Here is a 23,599-nt window from a genome sequence, read left to right on the forward strand (position 1 = left end):
TATGGGGGGTTTGCAGTGGCACAAGGTGGAGAGAGAGAAACTGGAACCAGCGGAGATGCCCACAACACCATTCCAACTAATGCAGCACAGGTCAGGAATCAAGCTGGTTTCTCTGGCCACAAGGCTCAACTCCAGAGAGAACATTGCATTTGACACAACAGGGAAGACTCAATGAAATAAAAACAGAAAATACTGGAAAAACTCAGGTTTGCCAGCATCTGTAGAGAGAGAAACAAAGTTAACCATTTGATTATGATTATTAAGAGCAGGGAAGACAAAATGCATTGCACGGGCTAATAAACTGACAGAAACACCCTTCTAAAAAAGGTGTCAGTGTTTGGGAGTTTCGGCCAATGTGAGGCATGAAATCTATCAAAAGGATGACTGTTCCAAGTAAACACCACCGCAACCCATCCCAGGCAAAAGAACACCACACAGTCCTCACAGTACCTGGTTGCTAGGCGGAAAAGATCATCCACAGTGTCCGGGTGATCCCGAAGGCCGTTTGGTTGTTCCAGCAGCTGAAACGTTGGCATACATAAGGCCTGCAAAAGAAAAATTAAGAGTTAAAAGTATACTACCTACTGGCCAAATGGAGAAAGATGGAAACCCTTGCCACCTACTGGAGAAGGGTGTTTCAGCTTGGCTGCTTTTTCCTGCATCTAGCTCAGTGAAATAAATCCAAATGTACGTGCCCTGACATTGTTGGGGGTGTGAAAGGGTGTGAAGGTTTGTGGAGGGTAGTCATCTTCAACAGACTGTCAATCAGAGGATAAATATGGCAACTTGACTGAATGCAGCACAGTCAATCAATCATCCACTCAGTCGCGCTGAATTTCATTTGAAATTTTATCGAGTTTTTATATTCAAAGAGAATCTATTTTAAGGGTTAAAGCTCAGTGCAGAACACCAGTTAAGTTGTAGAACGGTGCAATCAGGAACTTGTAATAATCAGGTGATGCTGTGCTTGGTTGCAGAAGGTCTGGAAAATCGTGTTCAGCAGTTCCACAATTCTGTGGTTCTGAGTCAAAGCCAGAGAGACTGCATGGTGAGCCTTGATTCTCTGGCGCTCACTTCCCATTTTCAGAAGCCTCAATATCTACCAATGTAACTGAGCCTAACTTTATCTTTCACTGCTTCCCTGGAGAAGTTCACTTTGGTAACAACTTGCATTTGTAAATGCCTTTAACTTAGTAAAAGGGTGCTTCATCGAAACGTTAACAAAAATCAACAATCATTTGACCAGATATTAGAATAGTTAAAGAGCTAAATTTAGGGCAGCATGATAGCACAGTGGTTAGCACTGCTGCTTCACAGTGTCAAGGACCTGGGTTCAACTCCTGGCTTGGGTCACTTTCTATGTGGAGTTTGCACGTTCTCTGTGGGTTTCCTCCAGGTGCTTCAGTTTCCTCCCACAATCTGAACAAACTGCAGTTAGGTGCATTGACCTGAACAGGCGCCGGAGTGTGGTGACTAGGGAAATTTCACAATAACTTCATTGCAGTGTTAATGGAAGCCTTACTTGTGACTAATAGACTTTACTTTAAATTTTAAGGAGTGCTCTAAAGGAGATGGGTAGAGGGGCAGAAATGTTTGGGGACAGGGAGCAATTCCAGAGTTTAGGGGCCATATATCTGAAGGCACAACTGCCATTCATAAAAGGAAAGGAATGAGGAGTAGTACACAGCTATTTAATCAATTCACTATCACCCATGCTCCACCCATCTCCTTCAGGAAAGGACTTCGCTGAGTATCTCCAACCTCCTGTCTGAACCAGCAATCAAAAGGACCAAGCCTCCTCCAAAGCCAATTCCTTCAGCACAGAGCACAGCTTCCTTGTGGTACCGGGCTGCTATATCATACCTGCACCATGTCCAGGAGTCCCTGCCGGCAACCTTCTTCCATGCCATACTCATCAACCAGGATGCTGCCGAGATACAGGAAGCAGGAATGTGGGTGCACTCGATACACATTCACCATCTACATGGGGAGGTGAAACAGCAGAATGAGAAGGGTCAGCAACAAACGCTGCACCCCCACACTAGACATACACAGCCCCAAGGCATGAACTTTCCATTTTCTTCATCAGGCTGTCCTTCAGTTGTCTATTATGGACCAAACAGTCTAGCCTCACTTCGATTTCCCACTGAAATTTTAATGTTTTGTACTTAAAGAAATATCATGCAAGTAAGCATGTAGAATTAAAATCACTCCTCAAAAAGGGCCAAACTACTCAACTACAATCCTGCCCTGATAGTGCTCATTAAAGATAGGAACTACTCTTTCATTTTCTATCTTTTAAAGTTTTAATTTCATTATTCTTTAATAGAACAAAAGAATCATATAGCTGATCTGGTTCAGGAGGCTGAGATTTATCAGAAAGGACTGAAGAAACTTGGGCTCTTCATGCTTGAAAGATGGCAACTGAGAGCTGATTTTATACTTTATAATAGCGGGAAGTGACCTGGTGGGGTATCACAGTGGAAAATCAGTGCTAGGAATTCAGCTATTCACAATATATATTAACGATTTAAGTGCAGGAACTAAATGTAAAATCTTCAAAGTTGCCGATAACACAAGGTTGGGTGGGAGGGTGAGGCTGGATGGGAGGGCCAGCTGTGAGGAGGATGCAGAGATGCTTCAGCAAGATTTGGACAATTTGAGTGAATGGGCAAATGCATGGCAGATATAGTATAATGTGGATAAATGTGAGGTTATCCATTTTGTAGCAAAAACAGAAAGGCAGAATCTGAATGGCTATAGATTGAGAGAAGGACACATGCAATGAGATCTGGGTGTCTTTGTACACCAGTTGCTGAAAGTAAGCATGTAGTTGCAGCAGATGGTGAAGAAGGCAAATGATATGTTGGCCTTCATGGTCAGGTGATTTGAATACAGGAGTGGGGATGTCTTGCTGCAATTATATGGAGCCTTGGTGAGAGGCGTGGAATAATGTGTGTAACTTTGGTCTCATTATCTGAGGAACGATGTAGCTGCTATGGAGGGAGAGCAGCAAAGGTTTACCAGACAGATTCTTGGAAAGGTGGGACTGACATACACAGAGATATTTAATTGGTTCAGATTACATTCACTGGAGTTTAGAAGAATGAAGGGAAAATCTCAGAAAATTCTAACAAAACAAGGCACAGTAGATGCAGGAAGGATGTTCCTGATGGTGTTCAAGCCCAAAACAAGGGATCACAATCTGATGATACAGGATAAACCATTTAGGACTGAGATGAGAAGAAATTTCTTCACCCAGAAAATGGTGAACCAATGGACTCTCTACCACAGGAAGCAACTGAGGCCAAATTATTGCATGTTTTCAGGAGTTAGATATAGCACTTAGGGCTAAAAGGACCAAAGAATATGGAGGAAAACAGGAGCAAGTTACAGAGTTAGATGATCAGCCACGATCATAATGAATGACGGAGCAGGTTCAAAAGGCTGAAAGGCCTACTCCTGCTCTTATTTTCTATGTTTCTATTAAGGTTTATAAAAGAACAGGTAAATCCAGAAACTGTGGGAAGAAGTCAAACTCAGGCATATTCAGAACTGATGCCAGGACATTCTTCACACAAACACTGATGAGCCCATCATGCAGCTGATAGGATATGAAAATGGAGGCAAAAGCCCTGCAATGATAGCACTTTGTATTAGTTACTAAGCTAGTATCCAGAGGCTGGGGCTAATACTCCAGAGAATATAGGTTTAAACTTATATGGCAGCTTGAGAATTTGGAATCAGCATGGGAAACAAAGTCATGAAATAAGAAGCTGATAACAGGAACAATGTCAGCAAAGCTGTTGGATTGCTGTTGGATCCCAGCCACGTCAGCAGTGTCCTTCAGTAATGGAAACTGGCCACTCTTACCCAGTCTGAATTACATGTGACACCAGTCTCATACCAATGGAATGGGTCCTTAATTGTCCTCTGAAATGGCCCAGCAAGACGTTTAATTCAGGGCAATGGGGATGTGTTTTTAAATGCTGATCTTGCCTACACTGACAACATCCCAAGGATTAATGCATAAAAGTGAAGAAATAGAAATTGCAATGTGATGATGGTGGGAGGCGGTGCAGGTGCTGGGAGAAGTCTAGGTGGAGGATTCTTTTCAGGTGCACAAGTGACGACATTCTACATAAACAACCTCACTTACATTTGTCCAGTGAGCATGTAAACATGGCACGGGGCCCAATGTGCTCTACAGTACCTGATACAACACAATAAGACCTCTGTAGCTTCAGTCTCCCACAGTCAACTCAACTGGTTGATTGTGCGGGTTTAGAAAATACAATATCCATCACTCACTTCCGAACTAATCACAGCTGAATTAAGGATATTTGGGGCCGTGGCAAATCATATTCAAATGATTAATTGTCTTGAAATACAGTCCCTAGTGGTGACAAATACATTAGCTATTAAGCACACAACACAATCCCAAAAAAATCTACAAGTTGAACCTCCAGCTCATTTATTTGGTGATACCTGCTGAAGGGGGAACATGGGTTCAGCCTTTGATTAACTCTGCTGTGAAAAATGAGCAGGTCTGTGGGGGCAAATTTCTTGCTGCCTGCTAAATTGTCTTCTGGAGGAATACACAGTACACCAGATGCTGCTGGACATGTCACCTTGAAATAGACACCTGTGTATCCCCCACATGCATGCATGCAAATGAACTGGAGTTATCCTGATGTCACACAGCTTTATAGTAAATGATGCTCAGTGTCCAAACCTGGACCACACCTGTATGAATTTGTTTATCAATCTGGCTTTCAGCACCAAGAGGTGCCCAGCACAAGCATTATTTAAGGGACCAGGTACCCAGATTGCAGATAGGTGATTCCTTAAGAACTTCTGCCATTGCAAAGTTTCTCAAGGTACTGTGGGGGATTGCTGCTGGTATTATGTCTAGATCCTGGATTCTGCAGGTAGTGTTGCAGCATCCTGACTGAGAAGGCTGAAGGTTTGGAGACCTGACTATACAAAGACCAACAGGTCTCGGGAATAGCAGCTACAGTGCTACTGCAACGTGACAGGAAAATGGAGCAGAGGCAGCTGAAAGGGCATTTCTGAAAAATGTATCCCGCCAAGATGGAGCCAGACCCCACAGACATACTCCTTGATGGTGACAGGAGCATGCATGGCAATCAGGTATGACACTGTTCCAACGCTGCTGAGTGCAAAGTAGCTGGCGGCATACACAGGCAACCAAAAGTGTAAGAAACACTACACCCAAGTGTAACATGTAAATGAAGTGGCAGCATCAAACTTGCGCATAAGTCATGAATTGCAACTTCTCTCCCCACCAGCACCATGCCCAAAAAGCAAAAACAAAACAAAGCAATGTTTAGTCCTGTGTGATTGTGATCAATGTTTTGATGATAAATCAGGCTCCTAATCAAAAATCCACTGAATGATTCTAAGCTGTCCTCAGCCTGTTGATTGCACTGTGCCACTTTATTAAGATTACAGCTTAGCTGGGTCTGTGCAATCTTAAAGGGAATGCTGGTCATAACATTCCCCCATCCCTGTGCTTTACATCACATTGTGCCAAGGTGCACTGTTCAACTGCACTCAGTACTTCCACTGCAGGCCGCTAATGGCACCAACCAGACACTGCAAAAGCATTAAGGATTGCACAATGGCCTAATCTGGTGGCATAAATATTGCTGGGAAATTCACCAGACATTAACCTAGCTGCAGGAATACCATACATTGCACAATATCACCCTCTAGTGTTGCATGTAAAATATGGCAGCAGCATCACATCCACACTTAATCTTTCAGCATATCACTGCATTGGTGTGGATTTGTTATTTATTGTCAAACCAAAGGCCACTCTAAAGGCTATAGTTGAGGCACAGCATTATACTAGCTATTAAGTTCTGTAGATTTGACGCACATTGACTGTAAAGGAAAGCCAGTGTCCATGAGTCTACATTCCATCTTCAGGCACAGTGAAGGTAGTAAATTGAAGTGTACAGTTAACTGCAAAGGGATCCCTCTCATTTCAGGAATAATCCCCGCCTGTGACAACAGACCTAAAGAAGAATCAAAAGAGACAATGCTACACCATTGCTTTGAAGCAGCTAATGATGCAACCACACCCTCCTGGAAAGCAGAACACAGCTATTGCTCAACACAAGGACATTGAGTGAGCTGCCAATTTTCAGAGTTGAGGAGGAAATGACAGAGATAAGATGCTTTAGCACAGGAAGGAAATAAATGGAACGGAAGCACCTAACTCAAAGCCAAGAGGTGGCGCTTCCCAAGACAACAACATCTCCCAATCCCAGCACTGCAACATGGTTGTACGTTTAAGGGTGCAGGATTAGAACGGCATGATTCAATGCTGCTGTAGTCAGTGACAACTCTCCCAGAACACTCATTTAAGACCTCTTTACCAACCTTCTCCCTGTACAGGAGTTTTGAAGGCTGTGGGCTCAAGTCCTAATTTAGAACTTGAACAAATGATCGAGATCAACGTAGGATTGAGGCAGTGCTGAACAACAACCATCCCTCAACTGGGAAGGGGCAGGTTTGCAATCAATTTACAAGACACTAACCATCCTGCCGCCATCCCGCTCACACCTCAAACCTCTCCACCCCCCACCCCCTAGATCCCAAACTCACCCCAATATCCCACACCAACTCCTCCTCTCCAATTCCAGTTATGCCATCGTAAGCGCTGAATTGGGGAGGAAGAGAAACCAGTCACCCACATCCTATTGCCTATTTGTGTGCAAGCTGCTGGGAGACTAGGCCAATATTCACAACTGCTAATAACTCTGCCACTGATCATGAGCAGGTCTACCTTTAAAATTCTTCCTTCACTAGTTGCAGGATCCACAAACCACCCTACCTGAGTGACCAGGGGCTGAAGCAATGCAGCTGATCCTTTCCCCACACAACGGACAGCAAAACGCAAACACCGGCAGCAGCGCTCCACAATCCGATTGTCTGCTTGATGTTTGTTCAAAGTTTCAGATAAGACAGGCCAGATCTTAAAAAAACAGGGGAGGAGAAAATAAAATGCAGTCAGAGAATAAATAAAGTTATAGATAAAGAACTTGCTTTTACAAAATGTCTTTCAAACCTTCAGAACTTTGCAGAGTGCTTCACAGTTTGTGAAGTACATTTTTCTTTTGAGTGTGTTCACTACTGTCATGTAGAAAGCCAGGAGTCATTCACACACAGCATGCTCCCACACACTAACATAAGACGAATAGGTAACTCTATTTCCTTTGTGAAGTTGATTGAGGGATAAATATTAGCCCAAGACAACAGTGGTGACTCCCCTGCACTTCTTCAAAATCTTTTATATCCACCTGAGGTACCAGAGGGGGCTTTATTTGAACTTTCTCCGAAAGACTGGGACCTCTGACTCCTCGGTAATGTACTGGAGTGTTAGCCTTGATGTTTACGCTTATGTCTCTGACCTGGGATTGAAGCCACAGCTTTCTGACTCAATGAAAGAAGAGCTAATAACTGAGTCACAAGAACGTGGAACAGCACTGCAGGCTGACCAACACCAGAGACCCTTGTTTAAAACACTGCCCTTTTGATCTTGTGCTCTCTAACCTATTCAATTACGTAGTTAATCTTGTAAAGTATAATTTTTGATTCTGAAAACAGACAAGCACATTGTTTCAGTTTCAACCTCTATTTTTCATTAATAGAATTGAAGGATGACTATTCAAATCAACTTCTTGTCGGAGAATTTCATTCTGAGGTAAGGAATGTTAGTGCTGAGCAACAGAATATTTTACATTCTGGACACCCAGTGTCATGGGTCAAACACAGCACATCATTATACAGGAATAAAAACAAAGTTATTTCTACACTATTACGTCTCATTCTAGAATCTCTAAAGTTACACATTATTGCTGAATTAGAGGCACTAAGGTGCTATCTGAAAATGTTCACTCAGAACTGGATTTAGAATGTTCACACATATGGGACTCTTAAAACTGTAGCCTAATGATTATGGCACATGACTGGCATCCTACAGATCACGAGTTCAGATCCCACCATAGCAAGTTAAGTTAAATTTAATAAACTAGTAATTTGTGAAGAATGAGGAATCTGGTGAGAACGTGGGGATGGGGAAAATGTAGAAGGTGGCTAGGTCAGGTTGCAAAAAAAGGTGGGGCTAGATTTAGTCAAATGAAAGACTGGGCTTGATGGGCCTGATGATCAGAAAAATTACCATGAAAGCTGGCAGGCTGCTGTAAAAATAAAACTGGATCACTAATGTTTTTCAGAGAAGTGAATCTTTCACACTTCAAACCATAGAATCGCTGGAGTGCAGAAAGAGGCCATTTGGCCCATCGACTCTGAAAAGTGTTTGCAGAACATGCAACTCCACATAGTCACCCAAGGTTGGGATTGAACCCGGGACTCTGGAGTTGAGAGGCAGCAGTGCTAATCACTGTGCCATCATGTTGCCCTTATCTGGTTTGACCTTCTCAAACACTAGTGCCATTGTATGTGGCACTCTGAATGCCCCCGTTAAGTGTACAGTAAGAAGTCTCACAACACCAGGTTAAAGTCCAACAGGTTTATCTGGAATCATGAGCTTTCAGAGCGCTGCTCCTTCATCAGGTAAGTGTAAGCAAGGGAATTAGGGATGGACAATATGGCCTTTCTAGCACCATCCATATCCCAAGAACAAATAAAATGGAATGAACGCAGAATCATCATACCAGAAAGTCTGAGCTGGATTGAAGCCAGGATTCAGAAAAAGGGCAACACCTCCCAACTGCTGATGGTCAGTGCCTCTGCATGGCTGTATACTGGAAGCTCAGAAAAGACTAGAGTGCAGGTGAATGGATAAATAATTGAAGGGATGAACCCACATTGCAGCACTCTATGGAAATGTGTACTAGTGGTTCAGCAATGTTGGCAAACTGCCACACAATCTGTGTGTTCTTCCAAAAGACAAACTGGCCTTCCCTGACAGCTCAGCGAGTTTATTCAACAAGCATAGGAGCCACTCAGACAGAAAGGCTGGCCCACATTGAGTTAGCCAATCTCCATTATAGCCTATAACATCCACACATATAACGTGGTTTTGAGTAAGGAGTGTGGAAAAGTCAAACTCTTGCCCCAGGCTGACATTATGTTTCTATACATGCCATCAGCTACAGCTAACTTCCTGAAAAAGATGGTGACTGAACTGGGTAACACAGCTCTCTCCGAGTTCTTCTGTCTTTTGTGCTAGGATGGGTTAATGGAAGTCTGCAGCTCTCTCCCCAAAAGACTGTTGAGAATGGGGGAAACAATTGAAAATGTCAAAATTGAGGTTTTGTTGGGTTAGGATTTTAAGGGTTTTAGGCCCAAGGCAGATAGATAGAATGAGCCAAGATATACATCAGGTATGATCCAATTGAATAGTGGATCAGGTTCCATGGCTTCATATCAGAAACACAAAATTCATTGCATAATAACAATGAATGGTAGAACGCAGAGGTCTAAATCCTTCAGTGGGCTACTCAGAGTACAGTCAGGACATGGAGGAGCAAACTTGGGCTTGCAGAGCCCTTTTCTGCTTAATGTATACACACATTCCAGCTTGTGGCAGGAAAGGGTAATACCTTAACTTAATATGCTATCCTATAAATGAATGTACCTAGGATCACTTCATACAATGAATTATTTTAGTATGACTTACGTTAAGCAAATCTATGCAAATTGACAAAGAGCAACAAGATGAGTGATCAGCTAACCAATGTTTGGAAGTGTGGATGACGGTTGACCAGGGTGTGACAGGCCCATTACTTTTTAAATAATACAACGAGATCTTTGATACCGATCTGAACCAACTAACAAGTAGACAGGGGTCCTTGTTCGACATCTCATCGATGCCCAATAACTTCAGCAATGCAGCACTCCCGAGTTGCATAATGCATTCAGCCGGGATACCTACTCAAGCCCTGAATCGGGGCTTTAACCTGTAACGATGTGACTTAACTGGGCCAAGTTGTTGAACAGCTTAAGGACTGTGCAATGTGGGCTCACATGTATATCACAAAATACTGATCTGAAACATGAGGGAAGGAGCTCAACTGAAAACAAAAGAAATGCATTGGTGGCTCACACCCACCCCCAAAGGGTGCAAATGGGGGCGAAAGAAGAACAGCTCAGAGTCCATGTACTAAGTCTGGATTCATCCATTGAAAGACAGCCAGTGATAATATAACGGTCAGTGTCTTCAAGAAAGGAAGGGATAGTACAGCCACTTTTTTTAAAATTAATTCTCTGGATATGGGCACCATTGGTATGGCTGACACTAATTGCCCATCTGCAGTTTACCTTGAGATGGTGATGGTTTCTATTTAAACCAATGTAGTCTGACTGACAAAGGTGCTCACACAGTACTGCTAGCTAGGGAGCTCTAGGATTTTAACCCAAAGACAATGAATGAGCAGCCAATATATGTTCAAGTCAGGATGGTGGGTGACTTGGAAGTGATATCTTTTCAATATTGCTGCTGCTTCTGTCCTGTACGATGGAAAAGATTGCTTATTTGGGAGGTGCTGCCAGAGAAGCCTTTGCAAGTTGAAGTGCATCACTGCAGAAAGTAGACATTCTGCAGCCACAATGTGCCAGTGGTGGAGAGAGTGGATGTTTAAATTCCAAAGGCTGTTATTCTTCACCTACAGCTGAACTGCTTTTTCATTTGTATCTGGCACTAGAGTCTCAGGCCACTAGACACTGATTAAACCAAGATTCAATAAAGGGATGGACTGAGAAGGACAAAATACTGGAATGGATATGTCAAACCACAGAGCCCATAATTCCAAAGGAGCCAATTCCAAGATGGGGTTGGGTTGGAAGGTGAAGGGCCAGTGGTTTAAATGTAGTAAGTCAAACAAACCAAAAGCAGATCCCACACCCATAAAAAACTATTCATCCATCAGTAACATAGCCTCTGTCTTTCTGTCACATTCTTTATGTATCACTTACTTCATGTATCACCTTCTGACATGGATGCGTCTGCCCATTTTCGACAATAGGGTTTGTGTGTCTGAAACGTGAACAAGTTAAATCATTAATAACACATCTGAAATTCCATATAATGCTAAATACAGAAAGGAAAAGAAAAGATGATACAGAGGGAAAATTAGTAACAGTATCCATACAAAATCGAAATTAGGAGAAGGACAATTGGCTCTTCCAACCTACTCTGCTATTCTACAAGCTTATGGCTAATCTGATTTTAATCTCAACTCCACTCCTGACTACACTGATAACCTTTCGCCCTCTTGCTTATCAAGATCTACCGATCTTTGTCTTTAAAATGTTGAAAGGCTCTGCTTCAACTGCCTTTTGAAGATGAGTTCCAAAACTCATATCCCACAGAGAGAAAATAATTTTCCTCAACAATGTTTAAATGGGGGACCATTTATTTTTAAACAGTGACCCCAGGTTCTACATTCTCCCAGAAGAGGAAACATCGTCTTCATATCCACCCTTATATAGGACCTTATATATTTCAATCAAGCTGCCTTTTACTCTTCTGGACTCCAACAGATACATGCTTAGCCTGTCCATCCGCTCCTCACAAGACAACCAGCATTCCGGGTATTAGTCTGGAAGCCCTCCTTTGAAGTGTTTCTAATATATTTACATCCTTCCTTAAATAAGGACCGATACTGTACACAGTATTCCACACGTGATCTCACCAATGCTCTGCTTAACTCAAGCATAACCTCCTTACTCTTGTATTCAATTTCCCTTGCAATAAATATTAACATTCTTTTAGATTTGCTAGGAGTTCACTTTCAAACTTCAACATTGTTCCATACTGTTCACTGACCCACCACTCTCACTTCTGACTTGGTGTGACCCTATTCATGGTCTGTGCTCAAACTGTCTTCTCACACCGAGTTAACATGATCGAGCACAGATGGTAATGATCACAAAAAGGCAGAATCATCAAACGGACCTGTGAGAAAGTCAGGTCAATTAGACATTTGACACTTTACCTCAATGAGCACTCACATTGTTTACACCAACTGGTCACCGCTCTATCTCTTGCTTCTTCCTAAAACACACTTTCAACTTTTGAGCATTTAGTCACCTGCCCTAGCATCTCCTTATGTGGTTGAGATCTAGATTTTTGTCTGAATTGATCCTCTGAAAGAGTCTTCAGACACATGTTATAATCCCAGCTGATGTTACTATGGGGCAGTCAGGTCCCAGAGCAGAAACCTAGCTCGATAGATCGCAAATTCTGTTTTTTTGTTAAGAGACATGGATGAAAAGTCGCAGGACTATCAATCAACGTTTAACAAAATAATACAACCTTTATTAAATGAAAAGATTAAACATAATACACTACTCCATCACTTCAGTTATACCTTTTCAGATATATACAAATTTATAAGGATATGTTCTTAGTAAGGACACAGTCCATGTAAACCAATAGGCAAAATGTGGTCAGACACACCTCTGAAACAAAGTAACAGATGCCACCCAATACAACTTCTATGGATTTCTCATCAAATCCCCCCAGATCCTTGTCACACAGTCAGCTGGTCTCACTGGACTTCTGGCTTTCAACACAAGTGTTCCTAAATTCCATTCTCTTAGAACATGTCTGGAATATTTCCCTAAATAATGTTTTCAGTCAATGCCTTCACCAAGGATCCATCCCCAGGTTTTCAGCCTCTCTTTTCAGCATTCCTCACCTTGGATTGCCACATGCATTCAAGCTTCCACACAATCTCTCAGGTACCCAGCCATGCCAACAGAACAACACTATTTCAAAGCCTGTATTAAGCTGTTAGTAACCTGAGGACAACGTTGGATGTCTGGCATCTTGCAGCCCTGTCTTTAACTGGGAGCTGCTCTCTGCCTTTTCTTTAACTTCAGTGAACAGCACCATGTTTGGTTTCAGTTTATTTTAACTTCAGTCTTCCCAGGACTCTACTTTTCATTCCCTGGTTTCTGGACATTCTAGTCTTAACTCTGAGACTTGCATTCTACCCTAACTTTATTGTCTTGCCTTTACCGGCAACTTCTGCTCTTCTTCTGGATGGATTACCTGTTTCAGGCCTCTGGCTGCCAAGCAACCACTTTTTTTTTAAAAAAGGCCTGTAATTGCTCTTGCATCATAAAACTTAAAATACAGAGCTTGCAAAATGAAAGAAACCAAACTATAGATTTGGAGATACCCCCATCGAACATGAAGCCAAACTGAAGCTTTAACCTTTCTTAGCACAAATACAGAAACACAAAAATTAAACTTAAACTTATTATTAATACATACAACACATTTCTATCGCCTAACACACATTATAGAAATGCAGGCTTGTCAGAGTCATACAGCACAGAAACAGGCCCTTTGGCCCACCACGTCTATGCTGATTACCAAATGCCAATCTATACTCATCCCACTTATCAGCATTCGGTCCATAGCCTACTACGCCTTGGCAATTTAGTGCTCGATCAGACACTTCTTAAATTCTGCAAAAGTACCTGCCTCGACCACAGTCTCAGACAGCATGTTCTATACTTCCACCACTCTGAGTAAAAGGGTTTTTCCTCAGATCTCCTCTAAACCACTTACACCTCACAGACACTGCTATATTATGCCTCTCATAATTTTGTAAACTTCTGTCAGATTTCTCTCAGCCTCCTCTGCTTCAGGGAAAACATACCCAGCCTATCCAGTCTCTCCCAATTGCTGAAACACTCCATCCCAGGCAACATTCTAGTGAATTTCCTCTGCATCTTCTCCAGTGCAATCACGTCCTCCAAAAGTGTGGCAACCAGAACTGCACACAATATTCCATCTGTGGCCTAACTAATGTTTTATAAAGTTGTACCAAGACCTCCCTAATCCTATGCCCCGAATGAAGGCAAGTATTCGTATGCCTTTTTCACCAGTCTATCCACCTGAGTTATAACCTTCAGAAATCTATGGACTTGTATCCCCAAATTCTCTTTGTTCCTCAATACTCCCTGGGAACTTGCTGTTCATTGTGTATATCCTACCCTAAGCAGGCCTCCCAAAATGCATCACATCACACTTATCAGGATTGACTTTCATCTGCCATTGCTCTGCCCAACTTACCAGCTGATCAATATCTGTCTGTAGCCTCAGATTAATTCCCCATTATCAACAACACCACCAATTTTCATGTCATTTGCAAACTTACTAATTATACTTCTATATTTACATCCAAATTGTTAATATCCATAACAAATAGTAAGGATTCCAGCACTAAGCCCTGTGCTGCTCCGCTGATCACAGGCTTCCAATCACAAAAGCAACCCTCCACCAACACCCTTTGCCTCCTATTAACAAGCTAATTTTGGATCCAATTTGACAATTTGCCTTGGATCCCATGGGCTCTAATCCTTTTGACCAGCCTTCCATGGTCTCATTGTCAAAGGCTTTATTGAAGTCTATGTAAATCACATCAATTACGCTACCCCCATCAATGTATTTTAGTTACCTTCTCAAAAAGCTCAATTAGCTAGTTAACCAGAATCTCCCACCAACAAACCCGTACTGACTACATCTGATCAATCCCTACCTTTCCAGATGTTGGTTAATCCTGATCCTTAGAACTTTTTTCAATAATTTCTCTACACTGCATAGTATCATAGCCAGGTAGGAGTTAAACCAATACCTAGTTCCAAACTTTGCAAAGCAAGTTATGAGTTAATCATGTGCAGATCTACAGTTTGTACAGCAGGATGAAGTTAATCATTGGAATTTCCCATCTGACAATTTGTACAGCAGTGTTAAGGGTTAAAACATCAAGCAGTTCCATTGTTCACACAGCAAGAGTGAGTATTAATCACCATGTCGTTTGTACAGCAGGCTATGGGTTAATCTCTGTTTGCAGTTCCTGTTTTCTGAGGCAGTAAATTTATGGCAAACTGCCCGAGAGAATGTGCTACCTGCAGGAACAAGGTTATAAAGGTTTTCATTACATCGCGACCCTGATTGATCAGCTGTTGCAAACTGTAAGCAGCTGAGTCAGAGAGACCAGGAAGGTCCTAGGTTCAATTACCACTGAGCCCAGTTAGCTGATCTCAGCTGGGTTGCAGCAATACACACTGCTGGGAACCATGCACGCTCGTGTGAGATTGGTTGTCATATCTCTGCAGCTGAATATCACTACATTGGCTGCACATGTGAGGAATTAAGGTGTCAGGGCAATCAGCATCCATGGAACTGTATGTAGCCTTGCACGAGTCAATTGCATCAGCAGGAAGGAAAGACAATGGAGGGCAAGAAAAATATAACATCCTGTTACTGATCAGATCATTGGTCTGACCTCAATACAGAGTAGGTGTGAAGGGCAAATCTTTGTTTCATTACTGAATACAGCAGGAAGTTCAACTATGTGGTGTGATGATACTGTGCCTTTATGTAATGTATTTCTAATCATGTCTCTCTGCAGTTTTTAAAACAGCTTTGAGCATTTTATTGGCACCGCTTTGTCTGTAGATGGTTTCTCTAATTGTTACTAAAGCAATATAATGGACATCAGGTTTATTTTTTAATCTGGTTTCATACAGTGTCCTGGGGTTTTATGGTCCTTTTGGAATTGTTGGGCAGAGCATGACTGACAGGTCAGATGATGCCTGGGGACAGTTTATTTCCACAGAAAAGTCCAGGTTTTTAGTCTGAGTAGTAGTCTGTAGTATTCTGTGATGGACAGCAGCAATTGTGCTCTTCTTCTCTCTTGAGTTGGAAATTCTGCTGTCTGTGAGCTGCTGTTAGAAGCTCATGAGGACAGGCAGTTTCTCTCTCTACAGGCTTTTTGGAAAGTTCCAGCACTGGAAGCCTCAAAGATTTAATCCAACATTCAATGAACCAATTCACAGTAGGCGTTAAAAAACTGAAAACTCAGCATTACATGAGCATACTTGCTTTCTGTGCCAAGTCTAGAAAAGGGTGTATGTTTTTGGGATACTGTTTGGCTTGGAACATCATAGATAGCTAGCTGTTAAGGTCCATACTATGCCATGTTTAAATCTTGTCACTGATAAATGTTTTGCTAAATCTTTTTATTATATTTTAACTGTGTTCTTAAATAAACTGTGTTTGATAAAAGCTTCTTAGTGGATCAACTGAGTTATAGCCGCAGTGAAGCACTTTATGCTCACCCGTGCCAAATTCAAATGTAAAAACTTAGGGTCTAGGCTATCTTCATAAAACATTTTGGGGTTTCAGGCCTGGGTCTTCACAGTGGTTGTAGGGGGGCTAAGAGCTCAGTGCAGCTTGCAGTTTAGGGATATGGATTCATAGTTTCAGGGACAGAGCTCATCTACAGATGGAAAGGTGGTAGGACTGGAGGGTCTTAATGACATTACTGTTACTAGAAAGGTGGTGCTCGACAGACTGGAGGGGCTGATTGTGGACAAGTCCCCAGGACCGGATGGAATGCATCCGAGGGTTCTGAAAGAAATGGCGGAGGTGATAGTGGATGCCTTGGTGGTTATTTTCCAAACGTCGCTGGATTCCGGGGAAGTGCCAGATGATTGGAAAACGGCTAATGTTACGCCGTTGTTTAAGAAAGGTGCCAGGCAAAAGGCGGGGAATTATAGGCCGGTTAGTTTAACGTCTGTGGTAGGTAAAATGTTAGAATCTGTCATTAAGGAAGAAATTGCGAGGCATCTTGAAGGGAATTGCTTGATAGAGCAGACGCAGCACGGTTTCATTAAAGGGAAGTCGTGTCTGACAAATTTACTGGAGTTCTATGAGGATGTGTCTAGGGCGGTGGATAGAGGAGAGCCGGTGGATGTGGTCTTTCTAGATTTTCAGAAGGCGTTTGACAAAGTGCCTCACAAGAGGTTATTGCAGAAGGTCGAGGGACATGGAGTTGGGGGTAGGGTGTTAGCGTGGATAGAGGATTGGTTGTCAAATGGGAGGCAGAGAGTGGGGGTCAACGGGTGCTATTCGGATTGGCGGATGGTGACTAGTGGAGTGCCCCAGGGGTCGGAGCTGGGGCCTCAGCTTTTTACCATTTATATAGATGATCTGGAGGAGGGAACCGAGTGTAGAGTGTCGAAATTTGCTGATGACACCAAGATTGGGGGAACGGCAAATTGTGCAGAGGGTGTGGAGAGTCTGCAGAAGGATCTAGATAGGCTGGGCAAATGGGCCAGGAAATGGCAAATGGAATTTAATGTTGGCAAGTGTGAGGTGGTCCACTTTGGTAGGAAGAATGGTAGGAAGGACTATTACTTACGGGGCGAAAAACTGCAGCAGGCGATGGTGCAGAGGGACCTCGGGGTCCTTGTGCATGAGTCGCAAAAACACAGCTTGCAGGTGCAGCAGGTGGTCAGGAAGGCGAATGGGATGCTGGCCTTCATAGCGAGGGGGATTGAATATAAAAGTAGGGAGGTCTTGCTGCAGCTATATAGGGCATTGGTGAGGCCGCAACTGGAGTACTGTGTGCATTTTTGGGCGCCGCACCTGCGCAAAGATATTTTGGCCTTGGAGGGAGTGCAGAGGAGGTTTACTAGGCTGATACCGGAGTTGAGGGGGTTGAGCTATGAGGAGAGGCTGAATAAACTGGGCTTGTACTCGTTAGAGTTTAGAAGAATGAGAGGAGATCTCATTGAGACGTATAAGATGATGAATGGGATGGATAGGATAGAGGTGGAAAGACTCTTCCCGCTCAAAAAAGACAATAGGACTAGGGGGCACAGCCTCAAGATAAAAGGAGGGCGGTTTAGAACGGAGTTGAGGAGGAACTTCTTCACTCAAAGGGTGGTGAATCTCTGGAATTCTCTGCCCGTTGAAGTGGTGGAGGCTGCCTCGCTAGATATTTTTAAGACGCGGGTTGATGGGTTTTTGATAGGAGAGGGGATTAAGGGTTATGGGGAGAGGGCGGGAAAGTGGAACTGAGCAGCGACAGATCAGCCATGATCTTACTGAATGGCGGGGCAGGCTCGAAGGGCTGGATGGCCTACTCCTGCTCCTATTTCTTATGTTCTTATGTTCTTATGTACATCAGTCTTGCTGGCCCAGGGAGGAGAGATGGTTCGAGTAAGGACAGCCCCCAGCCACCTGTAGGCACTCATTCCTGACTGTGTAAAGACCTACAATGCAGGAGAACTGCTAGCATGTGGAACACAAACCAAGACCAGGAAAAAAGGAAAGAGGAAAAATAGTTCTCAAAGTCATGGGTGCTGTGTCAGTACGAGTTCCGTGTCACTGAACCCGATTTATAATTGGTTATTGTGGAATTCTGCAAACAATATAGAAACACAATCTCTACAGTGCAGAAAAAGGCCATTCAGCCCATCGAGCTTTCACCAACAACAATCCCATCCAAGTCCTATCTCCATAACTCCACGTATTTACTCTGCTTATCTCTCTGAGACTATCAGGCATTCAGCTTGTCCAATCAACCTAACCCACACATCTTTGGAAGGGCAAAAGGAGCAACTCCAGAAGAATGGATTGTCACAGCAGGCAACATGAGACAGCCAAACACTTCTGTCTCTCATCAACTGACCCAAGAAGAAGCCTTGGAGTGGATTATCACAAGCAATGATTACGTGACTTCAGAAGAGCCTCATTGCTGGACCAGTAATTCAGAGGCCAGGTAGCTAGTCGGATTTAAATTCAGTTAATAAATCTGGAACATAAACTCGTGTCACTAATGATGGCCATAGAAACCAACACTATTGTTGTAAAACGCCATCTGATTCACTAATGTCCTTTAGGGAAGGAAATTTCCCATCCTTACCTGGTCTGGCCTGCACGTTACTCAACCCACAAAAATGCAGTTGTCTCTTAACTGCTCTCTGAAATGGCCCAGCAAGCCATTCAGTTTAAATGCAACTAGAAAAGGGCAAAAAATACTGTCCTTGCTAGCAACACCCACAGCCCATGAAAGAGTAAAAACAAAAAACCTAGTTGTGCAAAATATTCATACCACATCAAATTAAGTATATAACAAAAGTGCAGATTCTGCTCTTGTAAGCGTGAGCTGCATTTGGAGAGGGGATTTTCAACTGTGTAATAGAAGCCCTGTATAATAGAGGTACAGGTGTATCATTAGTGGTGGGAGAAATCCCAGTTGGTGGATGAAGGACATTCCACAACACCAAAATGTACTGGCCTCAAGGGTGATGTTTTAATCTGGTTCCTATGCCTTTTTGGTGCCGATGCATCAAACCACACCTAAGAGAATAATGATCTTGTATCTTAGAAGAATTTTCTTTCTGCAATCTAGTTCAGAAACATGGAAGTTTATGACATTAATATCCATTAGAACTTGCTCTAGTCATCACAGACTAAATACTATGAAACAGGTTGGGTGAATGATTCTTCCCACAACATAACACTGTTCAGTTATTAGAAACTGCAGGGAGAGGGGGACTAATCTTAAAACTTCTCATTTGAACTCCTGAGCCTCCAGCAGGCCAGCCTACAAGAGGTCAAACAACAGGGAAAAACTTGCTGAATGTGCACCCTGAAGTATGTGGGAAGCCATGTGACCATATGTGACCCTGACAAACATATTTTGTATTGGATAAACTGTCAGTAATTAAAGTTGACAAAGCACTGAGACCAGCTGAGATACATGTATGGACATGAGAATGGAAATTGCAGGGGCACTGGCCATAATGCTTCTGTCTTCCCTAGGCTCAGGAGAGCTGCCAGAGAACTGGAGAATTGCATACATTGTGCCTTTGTTCAGAAAAGATTGTAGCAATTACAGACTGGGCAGTTTAATCGGAAGTGAAGCTTCTAGAAACAATTATTCAGGATGAAATCAATAATCACAAGGAAAAATATGAATTGATTAGGAACAGTCAGCATGGATTTCTTAAGTAAAAATCATATGTAACTGGTTGGAGTCTTCTGAAGACAGGAAAAATCCAGAGAGGATTTTTTTATTCATAAGAACATAAGAACATAAGAAATAGGAGCAGGAGTAGGCCATCTAGCCCTTCGAGCCTGCCCCGCCATTCAATAAGATCATGGCTGATCTGTTGTGGCTCAGTTCCACTTTCCCGCCCTCTCCCCATAACCCTTAATCCCCTCTCTTATCAAGAACCCATCAACCCGCTTCTTAAAAATATTTAGCGAGGCAGCCTCCACCACTTCAACGGGCAGAGAATTCCAGAGATTCACCACCCTTTGAGTGAAGAAGTTCCTCCTCAACTCCGTTCTAAACCGCCTCCCCTTTATCTTGAGGCTGTGCCCCCTAGTCCTACTGTCTTTTTTGAGCGGGAAGAGTCTCTCCACCTCTATCCTATCCATCCCATTCATCATCTTATACGTCTCAATGAGATCTCCCCTCATTCTTCTAAACTCTAACGAGTACAAGCCTAGATTATTCAGCCTCTCCTCATAGCTCAATCCCCCCAACTCCGGTATTCATTCATGGGACATGGGTATCGCTGGCTGGGCCAGCATCTACTGCCCATCCCTAGTTGCCTGAGGGTAGTTGAGAATCAACCACATTGCTGTGGCTCTGGAGTCACTTGTAGGCAAGGCCAGATAAAAATGGTAGATTTCTTTCCGTAAAGGGCATTAGTGAACCAGATAAACTTTTCCAACAGTCAGCAATGGTTTCATGGTCATCAGTAGATTTTTAATTCCAGACATTTTTTATTTTTTATTGAATTCAAATTCTTCCTTCTGCCGTGGCAAGATTCAAACCCAGATCCCCAGAACATGAGCGGAATTTCTGGATTAATAGTCTAACAATAATACTACTAGGCTATCCTCTTCCCTCATTGATGAGCATAGTGATTTGGTGTATATGGGCTTCCAAAATGCATTTGATACAGTGCCACACCACAGAACTGAGAAAAGTTATAGCTCATGGAACAAAGGAACGTGAATACAGAATTAGCTGAGTAACATGAAGCAGTGAGTAATGGTTATTTTTCATACTGGAGGAAGGTTTCTCACACTGTTCCACAGATATTGGGATCCTTGCTTTTCCTGATATGTTTTAGATGATGTAGATCTTGGTAGACAGAGGACAAATTCATAGTATGCAGATGATACAGACTGTCAGAAGTACAGTAGAGAACTTCAAAAATGACAGAATTAGATGAAGTGGGCCAATGAGTGGCAGATGAAGCTCAAGATGGCGAAATGTGAGGTGATTCATTTTGGTAAGAAGAACATGGAGAGACAATACAAAGTAAGGTGTACAACTCTAAAGCAATAGGAGCAGATGAACCTGGGTGTACGTGTGCATTAAGTTATTAAAAATGGCAGGACAGGTGGAGAGCATGATAAGTAAAGCATATGCTATTCTAAGTTTTATTAATAGGGGCATTGAGTACAAGAGCAAGGAGGTTACATTGAACTTTGATAAAACATTAGTTAGACCTTAGCTGAAGAACTGCATACAGTTCTGGGCGCCATACTTTAGGAAGGATGTGAATACAAAAAGTGCATAAGAGGTTTACAAGCACGATTCCAGGGATGGGAAACTTCAGTTATGAAGATGTATTGAAGAAATTGGGACTGTTTTTCTTGGAGTGAAGGCTAGGGACAGACTTAATGGAGATGTCCAAAATTCATGGGCAAGATGATGGACAGAGCAGACCAAAGAAACAGTCCCCACTCATAAAAGAATCAAGAACGAGAGTAATTATTTCCCACGCAGCAAATGGTTTGGATCTGGAATGCTTTGCTTGAAGGTGTGGTGGATCCTGTTTCAAGAGGGCATGAGATGATTATCTGAATAGACACAATGTGCAGATCTATGAGGAAAAGGCAGTAGGATGGCACAAAGTCATAAGGCTCCTTTGGAAAACTAGTGCAGACAAGATGGGCCGAATGGCCTCCTTCTGCATCGTAATAATTCTCTGATTAATGCTTACCATCTCTACCTCAGGTGATAAATCAGTACTCCTCATGTTGAACACTACTTTGAAACATGAAGGATAGCAGGAGCAGTGAATACAGTCTGGGTGGGATCCATTTTTTTTCATTCATTCACCAGGTCTAGGCATGGCTGGCAAAGGCAACATTTATAGCTCATTCTTACTTCCCCTTGAGAAATTAGTGATGAGTTGCCTTCTTGAATTGCTGCAGTCCATACAGTGAAAATGCTGCCGCAGTAGTTAGAATCATCATAGAGTCCCTATTGGGCAGAAGGCCATTTGGCCTATTGAGTCTGGACTGACTCTCTGATTGAGTTTCTTACCCAGATCCTGTTCTCTCCCAACCCCATAACCCCGCATGTTCACCATGGTTAATTGATCAACCCACACATCTTGCGACATGGTCAATGCACCTAACCTGCACATCTTTGACTCTATAGATAGTTACATGGGTATAATGGGTATAGAGGGATATGGGCCGAATGTGGGCAACTGGAATTAGTTTAGGGGTTCTAAACAAAAAAAGAGCGGCGTGGACAAGTTGGGCCGAAGGGCCTATTTCCATGCTGTATGACTCTATCTTTGAATGTGGGAGGAAACCGGAGAATCTGGGGGAAACCCATACAGACAGGGGGAGAACGCGCAAACTCCACACAGACAGTGACCTGAGGCTGGAATTGAACCCAGGTCCCCGGTGCTTGATGCAACAGTGCTAACCACTGTAGGGAATTCAAGATTTCTGACCCAGCATTGGTGAAGGAATAATACGTCTGGAGTCAAGATGGTGAGAGACTTGGAAGGGAACTTAAGAGGTGGCAGGTGCCCATGTACCTTCCAAACTATCGTACCTGCATTGCCCTTTTGAAAGAGCTGTGATTGGATCAGATCAAAGCTCTTCAGTCCTACCACAACCAATTACAAATGAAGATGGATAATTAAACAACTAATGGGAAAAGGAAGCTCCATAAGCATCCCCATCCTCAATAACGACAGTGCCCAGCACCTGAGTGCAAAAGATGAGGCTGAAGCATTTGCAATCATCTTCAATCAAAACTGCTGAGTGGATAACATCATGATGTCTGCAGCATCACAGAATTCAGCTTTGAGCCAACTTGATTCACTACCTATAACATCAAGAAGTGGTCAAGCACAGTGAATGCAGGAGAGCCTATGGCCCCAACAATATCCAGATATAGTGCTGAAGATTTGTGCCCCAAAGCCAGCCACACCAGTAGCCCCAACAAATCACTGACATCTATCCAACAATGTGGAAAATTACTCAGGTAGATCAAAGAACAAAGAAAATTACAGCACAGGAACAGGGCCTCTGGCCCTCCAAGCCTGCAGTGACTATGCTGCCTGGCTTAACTAAAACCCCCTACCCTTTCAGGGACCATATCCCTCAATTCCAATCCTATTTACATATTTGTCAAAACGCCCCTTAAAAGTCACTACCATTTCTGCTTCCACTACCTCCCCCAGCAATGAGTTCCAGGAACATGTCCACAAAAAGCAAAAGAAATACAACCTGATCATCTACTACCCCAGTCCACTCTTAAATTATCAGCCAAGTGTTATCAGGTGGCACTTATCTACCCATTGATCTGTGGCTGCATTTTGCCACTGTCACTGAGCTCTAGACTTCATTACAGCCTTGTTCCAAACATGAACTAAACAGCTGAATTTGAGAGGCAAGAGTGAATGTGTTTGACTTCAATACAGTCATTTGGCTATGTGGCATTGTGGAGCCCTCATAAAA

At 42.9% G+C, this 23,599-nt stretch overlaps 1 protein-coding gene across 1 annotated transcript in view; it reads right to left on the reverse strand.

Moving 5' to 3' along the window:
• LOC145355452 (transportin-3) overlaps nucleotides 1–23,599 on the reverse strand; it is a 72,562-nt gene that overhangs the window by 11,554 nt on the left and 37,409 nt on the right. Inside the window, exons 15-18 of the mRNA XM_080207574.1 lie at nucleotides 10,972–11,032; nucleotides 6,866–7,006; nucleotides 1,864–1,980; nucleotides 451–545 (exon numbers count right to left, since the gene is read on the reverse strand). Of these exons, the coding sequence (XP_080063700.1) occupies nucleotides 451–545; nucleotides 1,864–1,980; nucleotides 6,866–7,006; nucleotides 10,972–11,032 (414 nt within the window). The remainder of the gene's footprint in view (nucleotides 1–450; nucleotides 546–1,863; nucleotides 1,981–6,865; nucleotides 7,007–10,971; nucleotides 11,033–23,599) is intronic.

Source organism: Carcharhinus amblyrhynchos, chromosome 19 (genome assembly GCF_965287045.1).
Source record: "Carcharhinus amblyrhynchos chromosome 19, sCarAmb.v2.hapA, whole genome shotgun sequence".
In the NCBI taxonomy this organism is placed as follows: Eukaryota; Metazoa; Chordata; class Chondrichthyes; order Carcharhiniformes; family Carcharhinidae; genus Carcharhinus; species Carcharhinus amblyrhynchos.